Here is a 25049-nt window from a genome sequence, read left to right on the forward strand (position 1 = left end):
GTGTGTGTGTGTGTGTGTGTGTCTGTCTGTCTGTCTGTCTGTGTGTGTGTGTCTCTGTCTGTGTATGTGTGTCTCTGTCTGTCTGTGTGTGTGTGTGTGTGTGTGTGTGTGTGTGTGTGTGTGTGTGTGTGTGTGTCTATCTGTCTGTCTGTGTGTGTGTGTGTGTGTGTCTGTGTGTGTGTGTGTGTCTGTGTGTGTGTCTGCCTCTGTGTCTACTGTGTGTGTTTTTCTGTGTGTGTGTTTGTATGTGTGTTTGTCTGTCTATGTCTGTATTATGAGTGTGTCCATGTGTCTGTCTGTGTCTGTCGGTCTGTGTGGGGGAGGAAGGTGGGGGAGGAAGTGGAGGTGGGGGAGGTGGGGGGGAGAGGGGGAAGGTGGGGGGAAGGTGGGGTCGGGTCTGTTTTCATCTTATTTTTCTCTTGTTATTTACTTCTCTCCCTTTCTCCTTTATCCATCTCTTCTTTCTTCACTCTTTTCCCCTCTTTCTTTCTTGCTTCTTTCCCTTTCCTTCCTCCTCGCTTCACCCTCACTTTCCCCCTCCTCTCTACTCTCATTCCCTCCTCTCTACACTCTCTCTCTCTCTCTCTACCTCTCCTTCCCTTTCTCTCCTCTTCCTCCGTTTCCTCACCCCCACAACATCCCTCCCTACCTCTCTCTACCCCCTCATTCCTCCCTCGCCCCCTCTCTCCCTCTCCTCTCTCTCCCTCTCCCAGGGACAGGTCACACACACTTACACACTAACTGAGAAAAACATGAGTCTTAAAGTTACGATGACTTTTGTTCTCAAGGTTGGGAGGGGAGGTGGGGAGGTGGGAGGTGGGGAGGTGGGTGGTGGGTGGGAGGTGGTGTGGTGGTGGTGGGAGGTGGTGGTGGTGGAGGTGGTGGAGGTGGTGGTGGTGGGAGGAGGTAGTGGTGGTGGGAGGTAGGTGGTGGTGGAGGTGGGGAGGTGGGTGGAGGAGGTGGTGGGTGGGTAGTGGTGGTGGTGGTGGAGGTAGTGGTGGTGGTGGAGGTAGTGGTGGTGGGAGGTAGTGGTGGAGGTGGTGGAGGTGGAGGTGGTGGAGGTGGGTGGTGGAGGTGGTGGTGGGAGGTGGTGGTGGAGGTAGTGGTGGTGGAGGTGGTGGAGGAAGTGGTGGTGGTGGAGGTGTTGGAGGTGGTGGTGGTGGGTAGTGTGGTGGTGGAGGTGGTGGTGGAGGTGGTGGAGTAGTGGTGGTGTTGGTGTTTTCCCCACCCGACAGATAACCTCCCCACCCGCCAGATAACCTCCCCATCAAACAGATAACCTCCCCACCTGACAGATAACCTCCCACCCGACAGATAACCTCACCACCCAACAAAGAAACCTCCCACCCGACAGAAACCTCCCCATCAAACAGATAACCTCCCCACTCAACAAAGAAACCTCCCCACCCGACAGAAACTTCCTGTCGGTGCTGTAATCTGTCGGGATAAGACTCACTACAGATCTCGGCCGCAGTAAGCCGACTGAGAGCTGTCTCAATTTCCCGCACGAGACGTTTTGAGAGATGTCTCCTGTCTCGCGGCTTTAAGAGATATTGTGAGACGTCTCCTTTACCCCTCACACTCACAAATGAGACAGTTTCAAACATCTCTCCCTGTCTCTCATGATCAGGGGAGATATTTTGAGACATCTTTCTCCCGTCTCTTTGTCTCGTAAGTGGCAGTGAACCAAGAGACTCTCTCTCTCTCTCTCTCACTCTCACACACACTCTCCCTCCCTCCCACGCACTCACTTTCCCTCTCACCACACTCCTCTACCCATTCTCCTTTACCTCCCTCCCACTCTCCCTCCCTCTCACTCCCTCCCACCCTCTCACTCTCCCTCACCCCTAAATGACCAATAAAAGCAACTTATTACGCTCCAAGTATCTTCATTCCGCCAATAAGGAGCGAGATCTTAACAACTCATTTTCCGCGCAGCTGATTGGCTCTCCAGGGTAGTTAACACGTAATGAGATAACCAAGGTATTGCTCAGCCAAGGTCTTTACAAGATTATATTCGAAGGGTTAAGTCATCATACCCAAGGGGTTAAATCATCATACTCAAGGGGCTAAGTCATCATACTCAAGGGGTTAAGTCATCATACTCAAGGGACTAAGTCATCATACTCAAGGGGTTAAGTCATCATACTCAAGGGTTTAAGTCATACTTGGACTGAAAACACGTACTGTACTCATTAATAACAACACCTAACCTGTCCTATACAAGTAACCAAAAGGACAAAGACTAGTAACTTGACCTCTGACCTGATCTGACCTAGAACCTCGCATGACGTCACGAATGAGTTACCACACAACGCCATCTGGTTAATGAAGCCCAAGTTTATAGTTTAAATATGACCTTAGGTACCCAGGCCGTGTATGTATGTATGTATGTATGTATGTATGTATGTATGTATGTATGTATAAAAACTTAACCAATTTACAGTACTTCCTCAAACACGATTTATTTTGTATTAAAAAAAATCGTAAAAAAAATCGTAACAAATCGTAAAAAACAAAAAATACACCAGAATTTGAGAGAATTAAATTAGAACAAACATTATATAGAGGATCACTAATCAAAGTTTATATAATTTGAAAAGTTTTGCGAGGGAGAGTTAAAGTAAAGTAGTCCAAAGGAAAGTATAATTAAAATGGTATGGTATTATGATACAGTGTGTGTGTGTGTGTGTGTGTGTGTGTGTGTGTGTGAGTGTGTACGATATTTTAAGTCGTGTTGTATTGTGGTTGGACTTACCGTGATCTGGTAACACTGACTTACCGTGATCTGGTAACCTGATTACCGTGATTGGAAACACTGACTTAACGTGATCTGTAACACTGAACTTACCGTGATCGGTAACACTGACTTACCGTGATCTGGTAACACTGACTTACCGTGATCTGGTAAACTGACTTACCGTGATCTGGTAACACTGACTTACCGTGATCTGGTAACACTGACTTACCGTGATCTGGTAACACTGACTTACCGTGATCTGGTAACACTGACTTACCGTGATCTGGTAACACTGACTTACCGTGATCTGGTAACCCTGACTTACCGTGATCTGGAACATGATTACCGTGATCTGGTACTGACTTACCGTGATTCAACACCTGGATCTGTAACCTGACTTACCGTGATCTGGTAACACTGACTTACCGTGATCTGGTAACCTCTGACTTACCGTGATCTGGTAACCCTGATTACCGTGATCTGGTAACACTGACTTACCGTGATCTGGTAACCTGACTTACTGTATCTGTAACACTGACTTACCGTGATCTGGTAACACTGACTTACCGTGATCTGGTAACCCTGACTTACCGTGATCTGGTAACACTGACTTACCGTGATCTAAAACACACTCACGTGATTCGGTAACACTGACTACCGTGATCTGGTAACACTGACTAATGATCTGGTAACACTGACTTACCGTGATCTGTAACACTGACTTACCTGATCTGGTAACACTGACTTACCGTGATCTGGTAACACTGACTTACCGTGATCTGGTAACACTGACTTACCGATCTGGTAAAACTGACTTACGATCTGGTAACACTGACTTACCGTGATCTGGTAACACTGACTTACCGTGATCTGGTAACACTGACTTACCGTGATCTGGTAACACTGACTTACCGTGATCTGGTAACACTGACTTACCGTGATCTGGTAACACTGAACTTACCGTGATCTGGTAACACTGACTTACCGTGATCTGGTAACACTGACTTACCGTGATCTGGTAACACTGACTTACCGTGATCTGGTACTGATCGCATCGATCGGTAACACTGACTTACCGTGATCTGGTAACTGACTTGTGATCTGGTAACACTGACTTACCGTGATCTGGTAACGCATTTACCGTGATCTGGTAACACTGACTTACCGTGATCTGGTAACCTGACTTACCGTGATCTGGTAACACTGACTTACCGTGATCTGGTAACACGACTTACCGTGATCTGAACAACAACTTACCGTGATCTGGTAACACTGACTTACCGTGATCTGGTAACACTGACTTACCGTGATCTGGTAACACTTACCGTGATCTGGTAACACTGACTTACCGTGATCTGGTGGTGTTTGTAGGTGAGGATGGTGTGTTTGGGGATGTTGTGAACGTGGCAAGGACGAAACATTGACTGGAAGCGTCCGGAATCTGTGGAAGATAAGATAAGACAATGTTGTGAGTCTCTATCTGTCTGTCTATCTACCTGTCTGTCTCTCTGTCTGTCTGTCTATCTGTCCTGTCTGTCTGTCTGTCTCTGTCTGTCTGTCTCTGTCTGTCTGTCTGTCTCCCTGTCTGTCTGTCTGTCTGTCTCTGTCGTCTGTCTGTCTCTCTGTCTGTCTGTCTGTCTGTCTGTCTCTGTCTCTGTCTGTCTGTCTGTCTCTCTGTCTCTGTCTGTCTGTCTGTCTGTCTCTCTGTCTGTCTCTGTCTGTCTGTCTGTCTGTCTCTCTGTCTGTCTGTCTCTCTGTCTGTCTGTCTGTCTGTCTGTCTGTCTGTCTCTCTGTCTGTCTGTCTCTGTCTGCTCTCTCTGTCTGTCTGTCTGTCTCTCTGTCTGTCTGTCTGTCTGTCTGTCTGTCTCTCTGTCTGTCTGTCTGTCTGTCTGTCTCTGTCTGTCTGTCTGTCTCTCTGTCTGTCTGTCTGTCTGTCTGTCTCTCCTGTCTGTCTGTCTGTCTGTCTCTGTCTCTCTGTCTGTCTCTCTCTGTTTATTTACTTGTGTTATTCTTCATCTAACCTCATAAAAAATACCGACTGTGTTTACGTTTTAATCCATGACGTATGTAAGCGCAGCGCTGATTGGTTGATAAATAATCTCTCATTTCAAAGTGCCAATTCTCTTCCTGGTTGAAATCATCTCGAAACTAGTATTTATTTAACATTCCGTGTCCCAGAGTTAATTATGTTAAATTCAGTTCCCGGAATAGCATAGACGATTCTGGGGTTAATAATTATTTAGAATGGAACTGATTACACCAAGGTTAATCAAATTTGTGTGGAAGATTTGGCAACGTCGCTCTTCCTCAGTTTCGGGGTATTGTTGCGTCATAACCTTCCGCTCCTCTCTGATTGGTCCATCATATTGTCGTCATATAGTATCGCCTTTGCCCACCCCTCCCTCCACCCCTGCTCCCCGATTGGTTCATTCTCTTGTCATATAATCACTGACACGCTGTGATTGGTCTATTCTCTTGTCATATAATCTTCGCCACGTTGTGATTAGTCGACTCAGCGAAGACAAGGGACAGGTCGCTAAGGTACGGAGATTCCTAAATGGATGTGTGTGTGTGTGTGTGTGTGTGTGTGTGTGTGTGTGTGTGTGTGTTGATTTGAGTCTCTGATTAACACCCCCACCATCACTTAACCCACGACAAGTTATACAAATTCTCAAAAGTTCCTACATTAAATTCCTCCTCCTCCCCTCCCGTCCCCTCTTAACGATCAAATAGGCAACTTAAACTATCCTAACTAGCCAAATTACTCTACGGCACAAAGATTGATTCACTAAAGACACCAAGTTATATAATTTTTTCCCTTAAACATCCGAGGGAAAAAAAAAACCACTTATCTGATTGGTTCAGTTAATCAAAGGCACAAAGTCAGATTCTCAAAGGTAAGGTAAAATGTTTTCATCCTAAGACGTGATATGAGAAGGGGTGAGGTGATCCACTCTAATCTGGGACGGAGAGATGATAAAGATGGTGGTGGATGGTGGTGATGATGGTGGTGATGGTGGTGGATGGTAGGTGGTGGTGGTGATGGTGATGGTAGATGATGGTGGTGATGGTGGTGATGATATGATGGTGGTGGTGGTGATGGTGGTGGTGGGTGGTGATGGTGGTGGTGATGATGGTGGTGGTGGTGGTGGTGGTGGTGATATGATGGTGGTGGTGGTGATGTAGGTTGTGGTGGCAGATATGATGGTGGTGATGGTGGTGGTGGTGATGATATGATGGTGGTGGTGGTGATGGTGGTGTGGTGGTGATATGATGGTGGTGGTGGTGGATGGTGGTGGTGGTGGTGATATGATGGTGGTGGTGGTGATGGTGATGGTGGTGGTGGTGGTGGTAGTGGTGGTGGTGATGATGATGATGGTGATGATGGTGGTGGTGGTGTAGATATGATGGTGGTGGTGGTGGTGGTGGTGGTGATGGTGGTGGTGGTGGTAGGATGGTGGTGGTGATGGTGGTGGTGGTGGTGGTGATGGGGTGGTGGTGATGGTGGTGGTGGTGGTGGTGGTGGTGGTGATGGTGGTGGTGGTGGTGGTGGTGGTGGTGATGGTGTTGGTGGTGGTGGTGGTGATGGTGGTGGTGGTGGATATGTGTAGTGGTGGTGGTGGTGATGGTGGTGATGGTGATGGTGGTGGTGATGGTGATGGTGGTGATGGTGGTGGTGATATGATGGTGATGATGATGACGATAATAACAACAGCAAAGAAGACGAAGAACAATAATAATAATAATGATGATGATGATGATGATGATGATGATGATGAGGATGATGATGATGATGATGATGATGATGATGATGATGATGATGATTCAAGATTTAAACACCTTAATGGAAGCATCTCGTTTTTTATGTTTTTTTGTTTTATTTATCATTTTTTTTATTAATATTTTGTGTATTTTTGTAACTGTTGGGAGACGTGACAGTCAGACCGTGCACCTCTCCTTCATCTCACTCCTCTCATGGGCAGGTGTGAGGGAGGGAAGGAGGGAGGGAAGGACGGAGGGAGGGAGGGAAGGATGGAGGGAGAGGAGGGAGGAAGGTGGGTAGGAAAGAATGGGGGATTGCGGGTGGGGGGGACTGGGGAGGGGAGGGAAGGAGGGAAAGGGAGTAAGGGGTGGGTTGATGGTGTGTGTGTGTGTGAGAGAGAGAGAGAGAGAGAGAGAGAGAGAAGAGATGATGTATGCATTTATACATAAGCTTCTAGGTAGCCTATGAATGTATACATAAACATACATGTACCCTCAATCTGCTTTCACTGTATATATGTGAGTGTGTGTGTGTGTATTTATGGGGGGCACACACACACACACACACACACACACACATACATATATACACATAGACAGACAGACAGACAGACAGACCTGGTAAACCCCTTCATATCGGGCGTAATAATAGTGGTGTAAAAATAAAGGTAAAATACTCGTTTCTTTCATGTTTCTCTTTGATGTTGTTTGTTATGCTGGCGTCTGATTGGCCAGATTTTTCAGCCCGTAGAACAAAAACGCCTCGTGATTGGTTGGTCTTTGCCTCCCTCCCTCCAAAACGCCTCGTGATTGGACGGTCTTTGCCTAACCTAACCTAGTCCAACCTAACACCCTAACTTAACCTAATTTAATCAACCTCATAACCAAAATTAACCGAACTTACTTACTCTATCTTTAACCTAACCTAACCCAACCAAACTTAACCTAAACTAACTTAATCTAAATCCAATCTAACTTGACCGGGAGAGAAGGAGGGAGAGATAGATGAAAGGAGGAAGAAAGGGAGGGAGATGAGAGGTAAAGAGAGAGTTACTAGAGAGACAAAGAATAATAATAACAATAACAACAACAATAATAGGAATAATAATAACAATAATAATAATAATAATAATAATAATAATAATAATAATAACAATAACAATAATAATAGTAATAATAATAACAATAATAATAATAATAATAATAATAATAACAATAACTCACAACACTCGTACGTCACTATATTCACACCTTTAACCAATCACCTTTAGGAGGCGACCTGACCCAAGAAAAAGGTCATTAGAGGGATTAATTAATGCAAGGTGGGAGGCAGGTGTGTTGCCTCGCCTTGGTGGGTTCACGAGAGGAGGGGGACGGGAAGGAGAGGGGGGAGAGGGGGGAGAGAAGAGGGGTGAGGAGAGTAAGGAAGTGAGCACACACACACACACACACACACGCGCGCGCGCGCGTTAAATTTTCCTCTTTTGCTGGTAGGAAATGAGAAAGATTTTTTAAGAAGGTGAAGACGCTCATATTTCTCATCTGGGTGGCGGTGTGAGAACGTATCTACCTGAGTCAGTTCATCTACCAGGTAAACAAATTTTTCGAATGGTCTGAAAAGTGGCAGATGAAATTCAATGTGGACAAATGTAAAGTACTCAGTATAGGAGATGTAAACAGGGAAACCAGATACCAGATGAACAACGATGTTATTGAGAAAACTGACTGCGAGAAGGATTTAGGAGTAATGATAAGTAGGAATCTTAAGCCAAGTAAACAATGTGTATTTGCTCGAAACAAGGCTAATAAGGTACTTGGGTTCATACAAAGGAGTGTTAGTTACAAGACTAGCGAGGTCATCCTAAAACTATATCTTGGGCTTGTGAGACCTCACTTGGATTACCCAGTTCAGTTCTGGTCACCGTATTACAGAATGGATATAGAATCCTTGGAAAGAATTCAGAGGAGAATGACAAGACTAATCCCGGGCATTAGGAACCTTGAGTACAGAGACAGGTTAAAGCATCTTAATCTGCACTCCCTCGAGAGACGTAGAGTGAGGGGCGACATGATAGAGGTGTATAAATGGAAGTCAGGGCTGAACAAAGGGGACATTACAAAGGTTCGCTCCTGGTTGGATAACCAGGAGCGAACTCGTAACAATGGTTTTAAACGAGACAAATTTAGATTTAGGGGCGAAATAGGTAAACATTGGTTTGGTAACAGAGTAGTGGACGAGTGGAACAAGTTACCAAATATCATCATTAACTCGAATACGCTGGATAGCTTCAAACATAGGTTGGATGCTTATATGAGCAATAGGGGTTGGGTGTAAACGGGACTGCCCAGTATGGGCCAATAGGCCCGCTGCAGTTTCCTCCATTCTTATGTTCTTAAAGTGAGAACATTAACCCCGAGATAGTGAAGCCACCAACCCCGAGATAGTGAACCTACACCACCTCCAACCCCGAGATAGTGAAGCCACACCACCACCAACCCCGAGATAGTGAAGCCACACCACCACCAACCCCGAGATAGTGAAGCCACACCACCTCCAACCCCGAGATAGTGAAGCCACACCACCACCAACCCCGAGATAGTGAAGCCACACCACCACCAACCCCGAGATAGTGAAGCCACACCACCACCAACCCTGAGATAGTGAACACACCACCACCAACCCTGAGATAGTGAGCCACACCACCACCAACTCCGAGATAGTGAAGCCACCACCACCAACCCGAGAGGAAGCCACACCACCACAACCCGAGATAGTGAAGCCACACCACCACCAACCCTGAGATAGTGAAGCCACACCACCACCAACCCCCAGATAGTGAAGCCATGATGGATTCAGCAACACACACAAAATGGAGACTTCCTCGATCAAATTGCCTCAGTATTTTACGTACCAGGACGATATTGGGAGAGGAGAGAGAGAGAGAGAGAGAGAGAGAGAGAGAGAGAGAGAGAGAGAGAGAGAGAGAGAGAGAGAGAGAGAGAGAGAGAGAGAGGAATTTTTAACACGATATTGGTGAGAGAGAGAAAGAGAGAGAGAGAGAGAGAGAGAGAGAGAGAGAGAGAGAGAGACATTTTCACGATATTGGTCAGAGAGAGAGAGAACATTTTCTCCACCATTTCTCAACCTACAGGTAATGTGCGGAGTATTTTTACAACCTGTGGTAGCTTTTCATCGTTGGAACCACCGTATTTATTTAAGAGACATAGTGATTGAATTTACACCTGGGATAATGTTGTCTTTCTTTCTTTCTTCCCTTCATCCTTCCTTCCTTCATCCTCCATTCCTTCCTTCCATCTTCCCCTCACCCATTCTTTCCTTCTTTCCTTCCTCATCCATCCATCCATCCTTCCTTCCGTCTTCCTGCCTTCATCCATCCATCCTTCCTTCCGTCTTTCCTTCATCCATCCATCCATCCTTCATCCATCCATCCATCCTTCCTTCCGTCTTTCCTTCATCCATCCATCCATCCTTCCTTCCGCCTTTCCTTCATTCATCCTTCCATCCTTCATCCATCCACACCTTCATCCAGTCTCCATCCGTCCATCCTTCATCCATCCATCCACACCTTCATCCATCTTCATCCATCCTTCCTTCTTTCCTTCATCCATCCTTCCTTCCGTCTTCCATCCATCCACACCTTCATCCATCCTTCATTCATCCATCCACACCTTCATCCAGCCTTCCATCCGTCCATCCTTCATCCACCCATCCATCCCTTCATCCATCCACCCATCCTTCCTTCTTTCCTTCATCCATCCTTCCACCCCTAATCCATCCTCCTTCATCCATCTTCCATCCTCCATCCATCCATCTATCCTTCCACCTTCCATTCATCCATCCACACCTTCATCCAGCCTTCCATCCTCCATCCATCCTTCCTTCCTTCATCCATCCATCTATCCTTCCACCCTTCATCCATCCTCCTTCCTTCATCCATCCTTCCTCTTCCATCCATCCTTCCATCCTCCATCCATCCATCCATCCATCTATCCTTCCACCCTAACCTATCCTTCCTTCCTTCATCCATCTTTCCATCCTCCATCCATCCATCTATCCTTCCACCCTCCATTCATCCATCCACACCTTCATCCAGCCTTCCATCCTCCATCCATCCTTCCTTCCATCCATCCATCTATCCTTCCACCCTTCATCCATCCTTCCTTCCTTCCATCCATCCTTCCTTCCTTCATCCATCCTTCCATCCTCCATCCATCCATCCATTTAACCTTCCACCCTTCATCCATCCGTCCATCTATCCTTCCTTCCTTCATCCATCCTTCCTTCCTTCATCCATCCTCCATCCATCCATCCATCCATCCTTCCACCCTCCACTCATCCATCCTCCATCCATCCTCTCATCCATCCTTCCACCTCATCCATCCATCCATCCATCCTCCTTCATCCATCCATCCACCCTCCTTCATCCATCCTTCCACCCCTCCATCCATCCATCCATCTATCCTTCCTTCCTTCATCCATCCTCCATCCATCCATCCTCTCCTTCCTTCATCCATCCCTTCATCCATCCATCCATCTATCCTTCCTTCCTTCATCCATCATCCTCCATCCATCCACCTCCTTCATCCATCCTTCCACCCTTCATCCATCCATCCATCTATCCTTCCTTCCTCTCATCCATCCTCCACCATCCATCCTTCCTTCCATCATCCTTCCACCCTTCATCCATCCATCCATCTATCCTTCCTTCCTTCATCCATCCTCCATCCATCCATCCACCTCCCTTCATGTATCTACCATAACATTCCTATAGTGATTCATGAAGCCTCTAATACCTGTACCACCATCCCCTGCCAGAGAGGACGCCTCAGTGCTGCTCCTTCACCCACTTGGGGTGGGGGGTGGGGTGGGGGTGGGGTAGGGTAGGGGTAGGTGGGTAGGGGGTGGGGTGGTGGGTGACCAGGAAACAGCCTTTGTTATAGCTAGAAGGATCGAGGCGCCTTTAAAGCCTTCTAGCTCGACTTCAGGAGGTGCTCGATGCTTTAAGCCACTGGGAATCTCACCTTCTCCTCTCACTCCCTCCCTCCTCTAACCCTCCTCTGCCCCCTCTGCTGACGCAAAAATCCGGATCTTGCTCAGCTGGGGTGATGTTAATATTTTATTTAGGGGAGGAGATGGGGAGGAGGAGATGAGGGGGATAGGGAGAGAAAGGTAGGGGAGGAGGATAACCAAGGGAGGGAAGGATAAGACACGAGGAGAAGGAAGGGAACAAGGAGAGGAAAATGAAGCAGAAAAAATAGGAGAAAATGAGAAAGGGAATTGAAGAAAAAATGAGGAGTTAGGAATGACGTAAAGAATGAGAGAGAGAGAGAGAGAGAGAGAGAGAGAGAGAGAGAGAGAGAGAGAGAGAGAGAGAGAGAGAGTGAAAGCATAAACGACAATAATAACAACAACAATAGCAACTTCAACAAAATCAAGGAGCTTAAAATAACCAAACTTAAACCACCGTAAATAACTGAACAACTTAAACCCCACATAAATTCCATATAAACAACATAAACCACATACACCCAACATAAACCAACATAAACCACATAAACCAACAAAAACCAACATAAACCACATAAAAAAAACACATAAACCCAATATAAAAACCAATACCCTCGCCACTACAAACACCACTTTCCATAATGTCTCTTAATTGTTCGCTCAACGAAAAGTGAAAAATAGTTCTTATGAGAATTTTTTTCTCATTGATTTTGACTCGTTTTTGGGGGGGTCAAGAATTTGGGGATTTGGTTTAATTTGTGTTTTATTTCGCGGGTTTTTTTTTATATATATATTGGAAGATTCAGTTTTACATCGTAGGTTAAGTGATACAAATGGTGATGAGTGGACGGACACACACACACACACACACACACACACACACACACACACACACACACACACCTGAACTTCAATAATCCATTTCCCATAACTTGTTGGTTAAGTTAAGTTAAGTTAGGTTAGGTTAGGTTAGCCAGCTACATCAAAATCAACTCCCTATAATGTCTTCCGAGTTATACTGAAGACTACACGATAATTATACACCTCCTCGCCTCTATAACAACAATACCGGGAAAAATATTGGAAGAATCACCCAGAACTTGGAAGGTAAAGTCGATCCGGTTTATTCTCGTCAAGAAGAATTAAATGACATTCGGGTCTTTGAAGAAATTGAAGTCTGGGTGTGTTCTATTTCTTCCAATTATAATGAGAAAAAATTATCATAGGAACCTTTTATGAATTTGTGTTCTGAGTGAGTTGTTTTAGGGTAGGGGTGGGGGTGGGTAGGGTGGGGTGGGTGGGGTAGGGGTGGGTAGGTAGGTAGGGTAGGGGTGGTGTGGGGTGGGGTGTGGGGTAGGGTAGGTGTAGGTAGGGGTAGGGGTGGGTGGTAGGGGTGGGGTGGGTAGGTGGGGGTAGGGTAGGGTAGGGGTAGGGGGTGGGGTAGGGGTAGGGGTGGGGTGGGTAGGGGGTAGGGGTAGGGGTAGGGGTGGGGTGGGTAGGGTAGGGGTAGGGGGTGGGGTAGGCATGGGTAGGGGTGGGTAGGGGTAGGGTAGGGGTGGGGGGGTAGGGGTAGAGTAGGGGTGGGGTAGGGGTAGGGGTAGGTGGGTAGGGTAGGGGTGGGGTGGGGTAGGGGTGTAGGGGTAGGGGTAGGGTAGGGGGGTAGGTAGGGGTGGGTGGGGTGGGGTAGGTAGGGTAGGTAGGGTAGGAGGTGGGTGGGGTGTGTGGGGTAGGGTAGGGTAGGGGTAGGTAGGGTAGGAGAAGGTGAGGGGATGAGATTCGGTGGAGTGGTGGTAGAGATGGAGTAGAGGTGAGATTGAAGTGGTGGTGGAGTGAAGGGGTGGAATTAGACTGGGTGGAGTGTGGGTGGAGTCGGGGTGTTGCTCTGCGGAGTGGGTGTAGAGAGGGAGGGAGGAGATTGGAGTGGGTGGGGCGCTACCTGTTATTACACAAATTGGTGGGGATACCGACTCTCCGTTGAGAATTTAATGGGTTCTTAACGCTAAACTCTAATTTGGGTCGACTTACACCTCGTCTTCTGTGTCGAGAGAGAGAGAGAGAGAGAGAGAGAGAGAGAGAGAGAGAGAGAGAGAGAATAATCCCAAACCAATAAGATGGAAAGACAGGCGGGGGAGAGAAAAAGAGATAATGAGAAAGAGATAAAGAGATAAACGAACAAAAAGAGAGAAAGATATAAAAAGAGAAATAACGAAAGATATAACTCACTGAAAGAAAATAAAACAGGAAATAAGTATTGGTAGTAGAAGGAAATAAGCGAATGGAAAGGAAGAGAGAAAGAAGGAAGAGGAGAGAAATGGAAGGAGAACAAGAATTAGAAAAATATATCAAGAGAGAGAAGGGACTAGAAAGGAGGAGGAAGAGGAGGAGAGGAGGAGGGAGAGGAGGAGGAGAGAGGAGGAGGAAGAGCAGAGAGAAGAGGAAGACGAAACAGGAAGAAGAGAAGGAAACAGAAGAGGAGAAAGAAGAGGAGGAAGAGGAGGAGGAGAGGAGGAGGAGGAGAGGAGGAGGAGGGAGGAGGAGGAGGAGGAGGAGAGGAGGAGGAGGAGGAAGAGAAGGAGAAGAGAGGAGGAAAGTTGAAACCATAAAACCTCTCAACCTTCTCAACACTTAACCATCCTTCACTCCACTCACCTCTCACTTCCACTCGTTCATTTCCCACCCCCACCTTCAGTCTCACCTCTACCTACCACCTCCCCTTACCCAAATCCATTATTTTGTAGTTGGAAAATTGGCCTTAAGGTAATAGGGTTTTGGGAGTGTAGGGCGGTTGGGTGGGCGCTGGGGGGTGGGGCGGTTGGGTTGGGGCGGGGCTGGGCTGGGGCGGCTGGTGGGGCGAGGTTTGGTGGGTAGTGAGGTTTGGTGGGCGGGCGAGTTGGGCGGGCGGAGTTGGGGCAGGTGCGGCTATTGGGGCGGGGTTGGGTGGCTAGTGGGTGGGGTTAGGCGGCGGAGTTGGGGCGGGGCGGCATAAGAACATAAGGAGTCCGCATTGCCGATTGGACTGTTCATGGCAGCTCCTGTCGAGAGTTTCTACCACTCTCTATCATCCATGAATCTATCTAGCCTCCTTTTAAAACGTTCCCGCACTTACTACATAGTTAAGCTTGTTCCCCTCGTCCACCACCCTATTTGTGAACCATCTTTATCTTGTTTCCATTAGCTCTATTTTATCGTCTATGTTATATTTCCCCTTCCTACCCTCACCTCCTCCTCACTTCAACACCTCACCTCCCCCTTCTCACTAACACCTTTGACTCTCCTCTCAATTATCCCCCTCCAATGTCAACTCTTCTTGTCTTCAGTAACCATCCCCCTCCAGCCTTCCTTCCTTCCTTCCTTCCAAGTCATATTATCTCCTCCTAACACTCCTACCCTCTCCCTCAACCTGCCCCTCCACCCCACTCCACTCCCCAAGTCGACACGTTACCCCGACACCTACAAACAAACCAATTATCACCCCATCCTCTAAACCACCCCCTAGCTAACCCCTATCTTCCTCGCCCCTTCCCTCTTCCTTTCCTCCCCTTCTCGCCCTTCCTTCCCCCTTCCCTCCCTTCTTTCTTCCTTCTCCTCCCCTCTCCTTCTTCCCTTCCTTCCCTTCCCTTCCTCGCTCTATTGTTCGTCACGTCTGGAGAATTGCTCATTTACCTGTAATAGACGGGTGTGATGGGAGGCAGAGTGAGGGAATGGGGAGAAAGAGGAGATGACGAGAGGGAATGAGGGAGAAAGGTAGAGCAAGAGTGAGGGAGGAGGAAGTGGGAAAATATAAAGACGGAATAAAAAGAAAAAAGACAAAAGGTTTGAAAAATAATGGAGGACCAAGAGAGAGAGAGAGAGAGAGAGAGAGAGAGAGAGAGAGAGAGAGAGAGAGGCGTGTGTTCTCTCTCTCTTGCCTCCTTCCACCCCCCTATGTCAACCTTCCTCCCTAGTCAACACGTCACCTACACACCTGCACACACAAACTACCACACTACTCCCCCCCCTCTCACCACACCTCCAGGTAACTCCCCCCCATCTCTCCGTAACATCTTGAGAATTGGTTATTTACTCTGGGATAGAAGCAGAGAGAGAGAGAGAGAGAGAGAGAGAGAGAGAGAGAGAGAGAGAGAGAGAGAGAGAGAGAGAGAGAGAGAGAGAGAGAGAGAGAGAGAGTTATATAAGACTTCATACATCAACAATTATTTTCACCCTCCAATTTCCTTCTTTATCTCTATCACACACACACACACACACACACACACACACACAGGTTAATAAGGTAGTGAACCTTTTTAAGTCCTGCCTCACCTGGTCTCTCACACCTTAAGACCGGCAGGCGACATTAGGGAACAGGTGTTAAGTCTGTGCTGGACCTTAACACCTATTAATTAGTTGCTCCTTCCTTCCTTCCTTCCTCCTTCTACTCCTTCTCTCTTTCACTGACTCTTTCTTTCTCCTTCCCTCTCTCCCTTCTTCCTTCCTACCTACCTCCTTCCTTCTACTCCTTCTCTCCTTCCCTCTCTCCCTCCTTCCTTCCTGCCTACCTCCTTCCTTCTACTCCTTCCCTCCTTCCCTACAGCAGATCACCTTGAAGATACAGGTAAGGGGAGTGTCGTCTCCTTGTTTCTCTTACACACTCTCTTTCCTTCATTTATTTCTTTTTCTTCTTTCTTTCTTCTTTCATCTTAATCCCGTTTTCTCTCTCTCTCTTCCTTCCTCTTCCTACCTCCCTCTCACCCAGCATCCTCCCCCCTACTACCCTACACCCCCTTCCTTCCATCTCCTCTCTTCCTCTCACCTCCCTCTTCGGCGCTCCCTTTCAAAATATGATAATGATGAACGCGAATTTCTACACGCCCATCTTCTACACGCCTATCTATCAATGAGAAAAAATCGACAATGCTCTCTCTCTCTCTCTCTCTCCATTTTGTTCTCTCCCTCCTCCTTCTCTCTCCCTCTTCCTTCCATTCCTTTACTCGCTCCCTCTCTTTAAACCTCCTCTCTTTAAGAAATTAGGCACTACTAATTTCTAAAACATAATTCAGCCTCGGCGCTTGACTGGTTGGTAGGTTACTGCCAGTGGTGGTCCATGGAAGGTCTGGTGGAGGTGGGGGGAGTTCCTGGTGGCTGGGATGATCTGTGACTGAGCTCAAGTTTTTAAATCCAGGAGGCCGGACAACACTTCCAAAGTGTTCCGGTGATGAGGGTTTGGATTGACAGCGTTGCCTACCCATCGCTGCAGGTAGCGGGGGAGGCAAACTATGTTGCTTTGGAAAACAGACTAGAAAAGGCGACCCAAGCTGTATCCGTCGACTTGGGGGGTAAATGGAGTGTTCATTACCACCTCAGGGGCCATGTAAGCGGGTGCCACTATTCCGGGGGAGAAACGGATGAATTTCCCGACCGGTAGAGCCATACCCAAGTCAATAAGGGTGGCACTAAACCCATTGGCGTTGATTTCGATACAGATATTTTTCACACTTGACATCTGCGTGCACCCATCCCCGCTTCTTCAACTCTAGCAGTGTGCAGCTGACCTGCTGGATGACCTGAAGACGCTGGGATGTAGTGAGGTTGTGGGTTTGTAGGTACTTGTTCAAAGGCTCGCCGGCGTACTCGGTGATGAGGGCCAGTTTCCATGGGCAAACCCCGACTAACTTCTGAAGACCGGGGACACCGTGAAGATTGGACATGGCTCTGATTTCCCTCTCCAGAGTAACGATGTAGCTGATGTCGTCTGGCATGGTCTTGATCACCCATCGGCTCTTGGACACCACAGCCAAGTGACAAGTGCCAAAGGTCCCGTTACCACAGAAAGTTAAACAGTTGGGGTCAACCACTAGTTCATACACCCCAACACCAAAAACATTTACTTCGTTGTCGTCGCAAACATCAAGTAAGCGGCGGACCATTTTTTCTGAATTCATTTGGGTAATCATTTTAGAATAATTTTAGCATCAACAACAGGATCACCGAGGACCTCAATTTGAAATTCGTCTAGTAAAACGTTTTAGTGAAATTCTCGCAGCAGTTATAGTGTTTGTGGTGACACTATAGTGAAGTGTGGTAGTGAAGATATTGTAGTGACCTTACAGTGTAGTAGTGAAGATATGGTAGTGATAATGAAGTTATGGTAGCAACCCTACAGTGTGGTAGTGAAGATATGGTAGTGACCAGTGGTAGTGAAGATATGGTAGTGACACAGTGTGGTAGTGAAGATATGGTAGTGACCTTACAGTGTGGTAGTGAAGATATGGTGGTGACCTTACAGTGTGGTAGTGAGAGATATGGTAGTGACCTTACAGTGTGGTAGTGAAGATATGATAGTTGCACACAGTGTGGTAGTGAAGATATGGTGGTGACCTTACAGTGTGGTAGTGAAGATATGGTAGTGACCTTACAGTGTGGTAGTGAAGATATGGTAGTGACCTTACAGTGTGGTAGTGAAGATATGGTAGTGACCTTACAGTGTGGTAGTGAAGAAATGGTAGTGACCTTACAGTGAGGTAGTGAAGATATGGTAGTGACTTAACCAAACCAAATCAAACCTAACCTACTCTCTCTCTCTCTCTCTCTCTCTCTCTCTCTCTCTCTCTCTCTCTCTCCTTATTCCTCACTGACCCTCAATCTCATCTCTCACTTTCTCATCCTCTAACTTGCCCCTCACCTTTCACCTCCCTCCTCCTCCCTCACCCTCCCCTTATTCCTTACCCTCCCTCCCTCACACCTCCCTCCCTCCCTCACCTCTCTCCCTCCCTCACCTCCTCCCTCCTCCTCCTCATTCTATCTTCCCTCCCTCCAAAACCTCCTCCCTCCCTCACCCTCCTCCCCTCCCTCACCCTCCTCCCTCACACCCTCCCTCCCTCCTCTCCCTCACCTCCTCACAGCCATGGATGGAAACTCCAGTAGTCAGTGACCAGACAGACATATAGACAGACAGACAGACATATGACAGACAGACAGACAGACATAGACAGACAGACATATAGACAGACAGACAGACATATAGACAGACAGACAGATATATAGCAGACGAACATATAGACAGACAGACATAGACAGACAGACAGACATATAGACAGACAGACAGACATATGAACAGACAGACATAGACAGATAGACAGACAGACAGACAGACAGAGACAGACAGACGAACACAACTATAATCACACACTCCTGGCGTCTCAAATTGGGCTTGTGTGTGTGTGTGTGAGATGGAGGAAGGAGAGAGAGAGAGAAATAATGGGTGACGCTCTTTTGAGATTTAGATAGGAAATGTAATAGAAAATAATCTATCTATGTATCTATCTATCCATCCACCCATCTATCCATCTATCTATATAATTCCACAATATTCGTTGGTATGAAAAACCAGGAGTGGCAGCGGAGTCTAAGTGGGTGGAGGTGGGAGAGGGAGGGAGAGGAGAGGTAGAGGAGAGAGGGAGAAGAAAGGGGAAGAGGGAAGGAAGGAAGGAAAATGAGAAGTAGGAGGAATAAAAGGAGGGAGGAGTTTAAAGGAGAGGCAAAGAGAGGGAGCGATGAAAGAATGGAAGGAAGGAGATACAGAGAGAGAGAGAGAGAGAGAGAGAGAGAGAGAGAGAGAGAGAGAGAGAGAGAGAGAGAGAGAGAGAGAGAGAGAGAGAGAGAGAGAGGGAGGACTGGGAGAGGGGGTGCAGAGAAGAGGAGAGGGAAGACAACAGAGAATAAAGTGAGAGGAGAGGGAAAGGATGAGAAGGAGAACAAGGACAGGGAGGATGAAAGGCCAACTGAAGAGTGACCAGCGGGCTTGTTATGTTACGTTCTGTCCTCAGTGTGTGGTGGAGGAGACAGACAGACACATTGAGACAGACAGACAGAGAAAAGGCCAAAAAATAGACAGGTAAACAATGAGAAATAGAGACAAACTTGTGAATTTAACGTTCGTGTGATGATGGACCAAAAACACACACACACACACACACACACACACACACACACACACACACACACACACACACACACTGAACAGATTAATAAACTTGACAGATGGTTTTTGGGGTATTTACTTATGTTGTGATTTAACCTGTGGTATGTATGTATGTATGTATGTGTGTATGTATGTATGTATGTATGTATGTGTCTAGGGGAAGGGAATGGGGGAGGGAGGTAGGTAGGTAGGTAGGTAGGTAGGTAGGTAGGTAGGTAGGTGGGTAGGTAGGTAGGTAGGTAGGTAGGTAGGTAGGTGGGTAGGTGGGTGGTGGGTGGGTGGGTGGGTGGGTGGGTGGGTGGGTGGGTGGGTGGGTGGGTGGGTGGGTGGGTAGATAGGTAGGTATGTAGGTAGGTAGGTAGGAGGGCAGACATGGTTGCCAGAGGCCATTGTTACCAATTTTGTTGAGTGGAAAGGCAAAAGTGTTGGACTGGATTTTATTGAGTATTTTTTTTTCATTTTTCTTCCTCCTTTTTTTTCTTTTTTATTGTATGGAAATCCTTTAGTGGACGTGAGCCTGACCAGACCCTCTAGCTGAGTGAGTTAACAGGTGTGGGATAATAGGGGAGTTAACAGGTGGGATAATAGGGGTGAGTTAACAGGTGTGGGATAATAGGGGTGAGTTAACAGATGTGGGATAATAGGGGTGAGTTAACAGGTGTGGGATAATAGGGGTGAGTTAACAGATGTGGGATAATAGGGTGAGTTAACGAGTGTGGGATAATAGGGTGAGTTAACAGATGTGGGATAATAGGGTGAGTTAACAGATGTGGATAATAGGGGAGTTAACAGGTGTGGGATAATAGGGTGAGTTAACAGGTGTGGGATAATAGGGAGTTAACAGATGTGGGATAATAGGGGAGTTAACAGGTGTGGGATAATAGGGGAGTTAACAGATGTGGGATAATAGGGGAGTTAACAGGTGTGGGATAATAGGGTGAGTTAACAGATGTGGGATAATAGGGGTGAGTTAACAGGTGTGGGATAATAGGGTGAGTTAACAGATGTGGGATAATAGGGGGAGTTAACAGATGTGGGATAATAGGGGAGTTAACAGGTGTGGGATAATAGGAGGGGAGTTAACAGATGTGGGATAATAGGGGAGTTAACAGATGTGGGATAATAGGGAGTTAACAGATGTGGGATAATAGGGAGTTAACAGGTGTGGGATAATAGGGGAGTTAACAGATGTGGGATAATAGGGGAGTTAGATTGGATAATAGGGGGAGTTAACAGATGTGGGATAATAGGGAAGTTAACAGATGTGGGATAATAGGGTGAGTTAACAGGTGTGGGATAATAGGGGGATTAACAGGTGTGGGATAATAGGGGTTAACAGATGTGGGATAATAGGGGGTTAACAGGTGTGGGATAATAGGGAGTTAACAGGTGTGGGATAATAGGGTGAGTTAACAGGTGTGGGATTAGAGGGGAGTTAACAGATGTGGGATATGGGGGAGTTAACAGGTGTGGGATAATAGGGGAGTTAACAGATGTGGGATAATAGGGAGTTAACAGGTGTGGGATAATAGGGGGAGTTAACAGATGTGGGATAATAGGGGTGAGTTAACAGGTGTGGGATAATAGGGGAGTTAACAGATGTGGGATAATAGGGGTGAGTTAACAGTGTGGGATAATAGGGGAGTTAACAGTGTGGGATAATAGGGGAGTTAACAGGTGTGGGATAATAGGGGTGAGTTAACAGGTGTGGGATAATAGGGGAGTTAACAGGTGTGGGATAATAGGGGAGTTAACAGATGTGGGATAATAGGGTGAGTTAACAGGTGTGGATATAGGGGTGAGTTAACAGATGTGGGATATGGGGAGTTAACAGGTGTGGGATAATGGGGAGTTAACAGATGTGGGATAATAGGGAGTTAACAGGTGTGGGATAATGGGGGAGTTAACAGATGTGGGATGGGGAGTTAACAGATGTGGGATAATAGGGGAGTTAACAGATGTGGGATAATAGGGAGTTAACAGATGTGGGATAATAGGGGGAGTTAACAGATGTGGGATAATAGGGAGTTAACAGGTGTGGGATAATAGGGGAGTTAACAGAAATAGAGTTAACAGGTGTGGGATAATAGGGGGTTAACAGTGTGGGATAATAGGGGAGTTAACAGATGTGGGATAATAGGGGAGTTAACAGATGGGATAATAGGGGAGTTAACAGGTGTGGGATAATAGGGAGTTAACAGATGTGGGATAATAGGGGGAGTTAACAGATGTGGGATAATAGGGAGTTAACAGATGTGGGATAATAGGGGAGTTAACAGATGTGGGATATGGGGTGAGTTAACAGGTGTGGGATAATAGGGTGAGTTAACAGATGTCGTTTATACCTCACATTCTATTCCGAATTTTCTTCTTTGCTATATTTTAATTTATTATTTTTTCTGGAGTTATTAATAATAATAATAATAATATTATTATTATTATTTCTACTGTTTCGATATCGTCAAAGGTAGGTGTGTGTGTGTGTGTGTGTATCCATCTATCTGTATGTATGTAAGTGCGTGAACAGTTAAAAATAGATAAAGCCAATAAAAACCTAACCTAACCTGACCTAACGTAACGTAACGTAACGTAACGTAACGTAACGTAACGTAACCAAGCCAACACATCTCCGTCACTACAGCACGGTGGTCAGTGTTCAGTTATTGGCAGGGCAAGTTTCTGGTTGAACATTGTGTGTAGTGTACAGGAACATTGTTGTGTGTGTGTGTGTGTGTGTGTGTGTGTGTGTGTGTGTGTGTGTGTGTGTGTACATCAAGCACAGGTGTAGTGAAGGTTGTTGCCACTACCATAGTTACGTGCTTCCTCGTTCTTACAGCGCCTCTGGTGATCATAAAGTGAATTACGGACAAAAACAACAACTTTACCACTATTTCTGAGGTTTACATTAGATTTAGAGAGAGGGAAAGGACAGAAAAATGGGAGGAAAATAAGAGGGAGGGACAGAGAGGGAGAGGGGGAGAGGAAGGGAGAAAGACAAGGGGTGGAGAGAGAGAGAGAGGGAAGGAGGGAGAATGAAAGAAAGAATGCGAGGGAGGGAGAGAGAAAGAAAGGAAGAGAAGAACTGAGATAAAGAAAGAGGGAGGGAGGTACAGAAAGATAAAAGCAGATACAGACAGACTCTCTAGTTCCTGTAGGCGTGAAGGCCACTGTGTGTAATGGAAGTTATTGAGATAGGAGTGTGTGAGAGTGTGTGGGAGTGGGATAGGGTGTGTGTGAGTGTGTGGAAGAGTGTGGAGGAGGTGTGTGAGACGAGTGGGTGAGAATGGGGGAGAAAGGAGTGTGTGAGTGGAAGAGTGTGTGTGTGTGTGTGTGTGTGTGTGTGTGGTGGGGAGAAGTGTGTAAGAGAACCAGACAGACAGACAGACAAAGAGATATACAGACAGACAGGTGACAAGAAGGTAATCACTAGCGACACAGGTAAGCTTACATATCCACACAGGTTAATTAATTCACACAAGGAAACTCAATTATTACCCCCAACTTACACTATTATTATTATTATTATTATTATTATTATTATTATCATTATTATCATTATTATTGTTATTATTATTATTAGTTATTATTATTATTGTTATTATTGTTATTGTTATTATTATTATTGTTATTATTATTATTAGTTATTATTGTTATTGTTATTATTATTATTGTTATTATTATTATTAGTTATTATTATTATTGTTATTATTATTCTACTCTCCTAATAAGACATTTCTCTCTAAGTCATACAAGTCTTTCGTGGACAATGAGTTGAAAAAGATGTTTAATTTCTTTTTTAAATTTTCTGGGTTGAATTGGCCTGTGTGTGTGTGTGTGTGTGTGTGTGTGTGTGTGTGCGTGTGTTTGCGTGTAGTGTACCTTCCACAACAAAAAACTAAGTAAAAATAGTGAGGGGAGTGAAAAACCATTTTAGGCGAGGCAGGGAAAGTTTAACCTTATTTTGTCCCGGAAGGAAACATGTCAGAACGTGTCGGTGAGTCGCGCCAGCTGTTGGTATACGCTACACCCCCTCCCGCCCAGCTGTTGGTGTACACTACACCCCACCCCCTCCCCGCCCAGCTGTTGGTGTACACTACACCCCACCCCCTCCCCGCCCAGCTGTTGGTATACGCTACACCTCACCTCCTCCCCGCCCAGCTGTTGGTGTACACTACACCCCACCCCTCCCCGCCCAGCTGTTGGTATACACTACACCCCCCCTCCCCGCCCAGCTGTTGGTATACGCTACACCCCCCCCCTCCCCGCCCAGCTGTTGGTGTACACTACACCCCTCCCGCCCAGCTGTTGGTATACGCCTCACCCCCTCCCGCCCAGCTGTTGGTTTACACCACCCCACCCCTCCCCGCCCAGCTGTTGGTGTACACTCACCCCACCCCTCCCCGCCCAGCTGTTGGTATACACTACACCCCCTCCCTCCTCGCCCAGCTGTTGGTGCACAACACCTCACCCCTCCCGCCCAGCTGTTGGTGTAAACTACACCCACCCCTCCCGCCCAGCTGTTGGTGTACACTACACCCCCCCCCTCCCCGCCAGCTGTTGGTGTACACTACACCCACCCCTCCCGCCCAGCTGTTGGTGTACTACACCCCACCCCTCCCCCCAAAGCTGTTGGTATACACTCACACCCCACCCCTCCCCGCCCAGCTGTTGGTATACACTACACCCCACCTCCCTCCCCGCCCAGCTGTTGGTGTACACTACACCCCCACCCCCTCCCCGCCAGCTGTTGGTATACACTACCCCACCCCCCTCCCTAGCTGTTGGTGTACTACACCCCACCCCCTCCCGCCCAGCTGTTGGTATACACTACACCCCACCCACCCCTCCTCCCTCCCTGCCCAGCTGTTGGTATACACTACACCCCCCCCCCTCCCTCCCTCCCCGCCCAGCTGTTGGTATACACTACACCCCACCCCCTCACTACCACTATCATTATGCTCTCATTACCACCATACACCCTCACTATCACCCTCTCTTTCACCACTCAATATTACTCCACTATCACCACCCATTACCACTCTCACCACTCACTACCACCCCCACTATTGCCACTCTGTCACCACTCACTACCACCCCCTCACTATTACCACTCACTGTCACCTCACTACCCCTCACTATCATCACTCATCATCCTTCCTCTCGCCCTTCACTATCGCTCTCTCCAACTATCACCCTCCACTATGACCACTCAATATCATTCTACTATCACCTCTCACTATCACCCCATCACCATCACACCTCACTATCACCACTCACAATCAGCCCTCTATCGCCTCTCACTATCACCCCATCACCATCACACCTCACTATCACCTCTACTATCCTCCACTATCACCTCTCACTATCTCCCCATCACCATCACCCCTCACTATCTCCCCATCACCATCACCCTCACTATCACCCTCACCATCTCTCCTCACCTCACTTCTCCCCATCACCACCTCTCACTATCACCCCTCACTATCACCTCTCACTATCACCCCTCACTATCTCCCCATCACCATCAACTCACTATCACCACTCTTTCTCCCCACCTC

General features: G+C 47.0%; 1 protein-coding gene across 3 annotated transcripts in view; it reads right to left on the minus strand.

Moving 5' to 3' along the window:
• The window catches only part of LOC121865245 (locomotion-related protein Hikaru genki-like), a 132864-nt gene that overhangs the window by 39099 nt on the left and 68716 nt on the right, over positions 1–25049 (minus strand). For all 3 annotated transcript variants that reach the window (XM_042364600.1, XM_042364601.1, XM_042364602.1), the window contains exon 5: positions 4090–4181. In XM_042364600.1, the coding sequence (XP_042220534.1) occupies positions 4090–4181 (92 nt within the window). The remainder of the gene's footprint in view (positions 1–4089; positions 4182–25049) is intronic.

Source organism: Homarus americanus, unplaced genomic scaffold (assembly GCF_018991925.1).
Source record: "Homarus americanus isolate GMGI-L3 unplaced genomic scaffold, GMGI_Hamer_2.0 scaffold16889, whole genome shotgun sequence".
NCBI classification, from domain to species: domain Eukaryota; kingdom Metazoa; phylum Arthropoda; class Malacostraca; order Decapoda; family Nephropidae; genus Homarus; species Homarus americanus.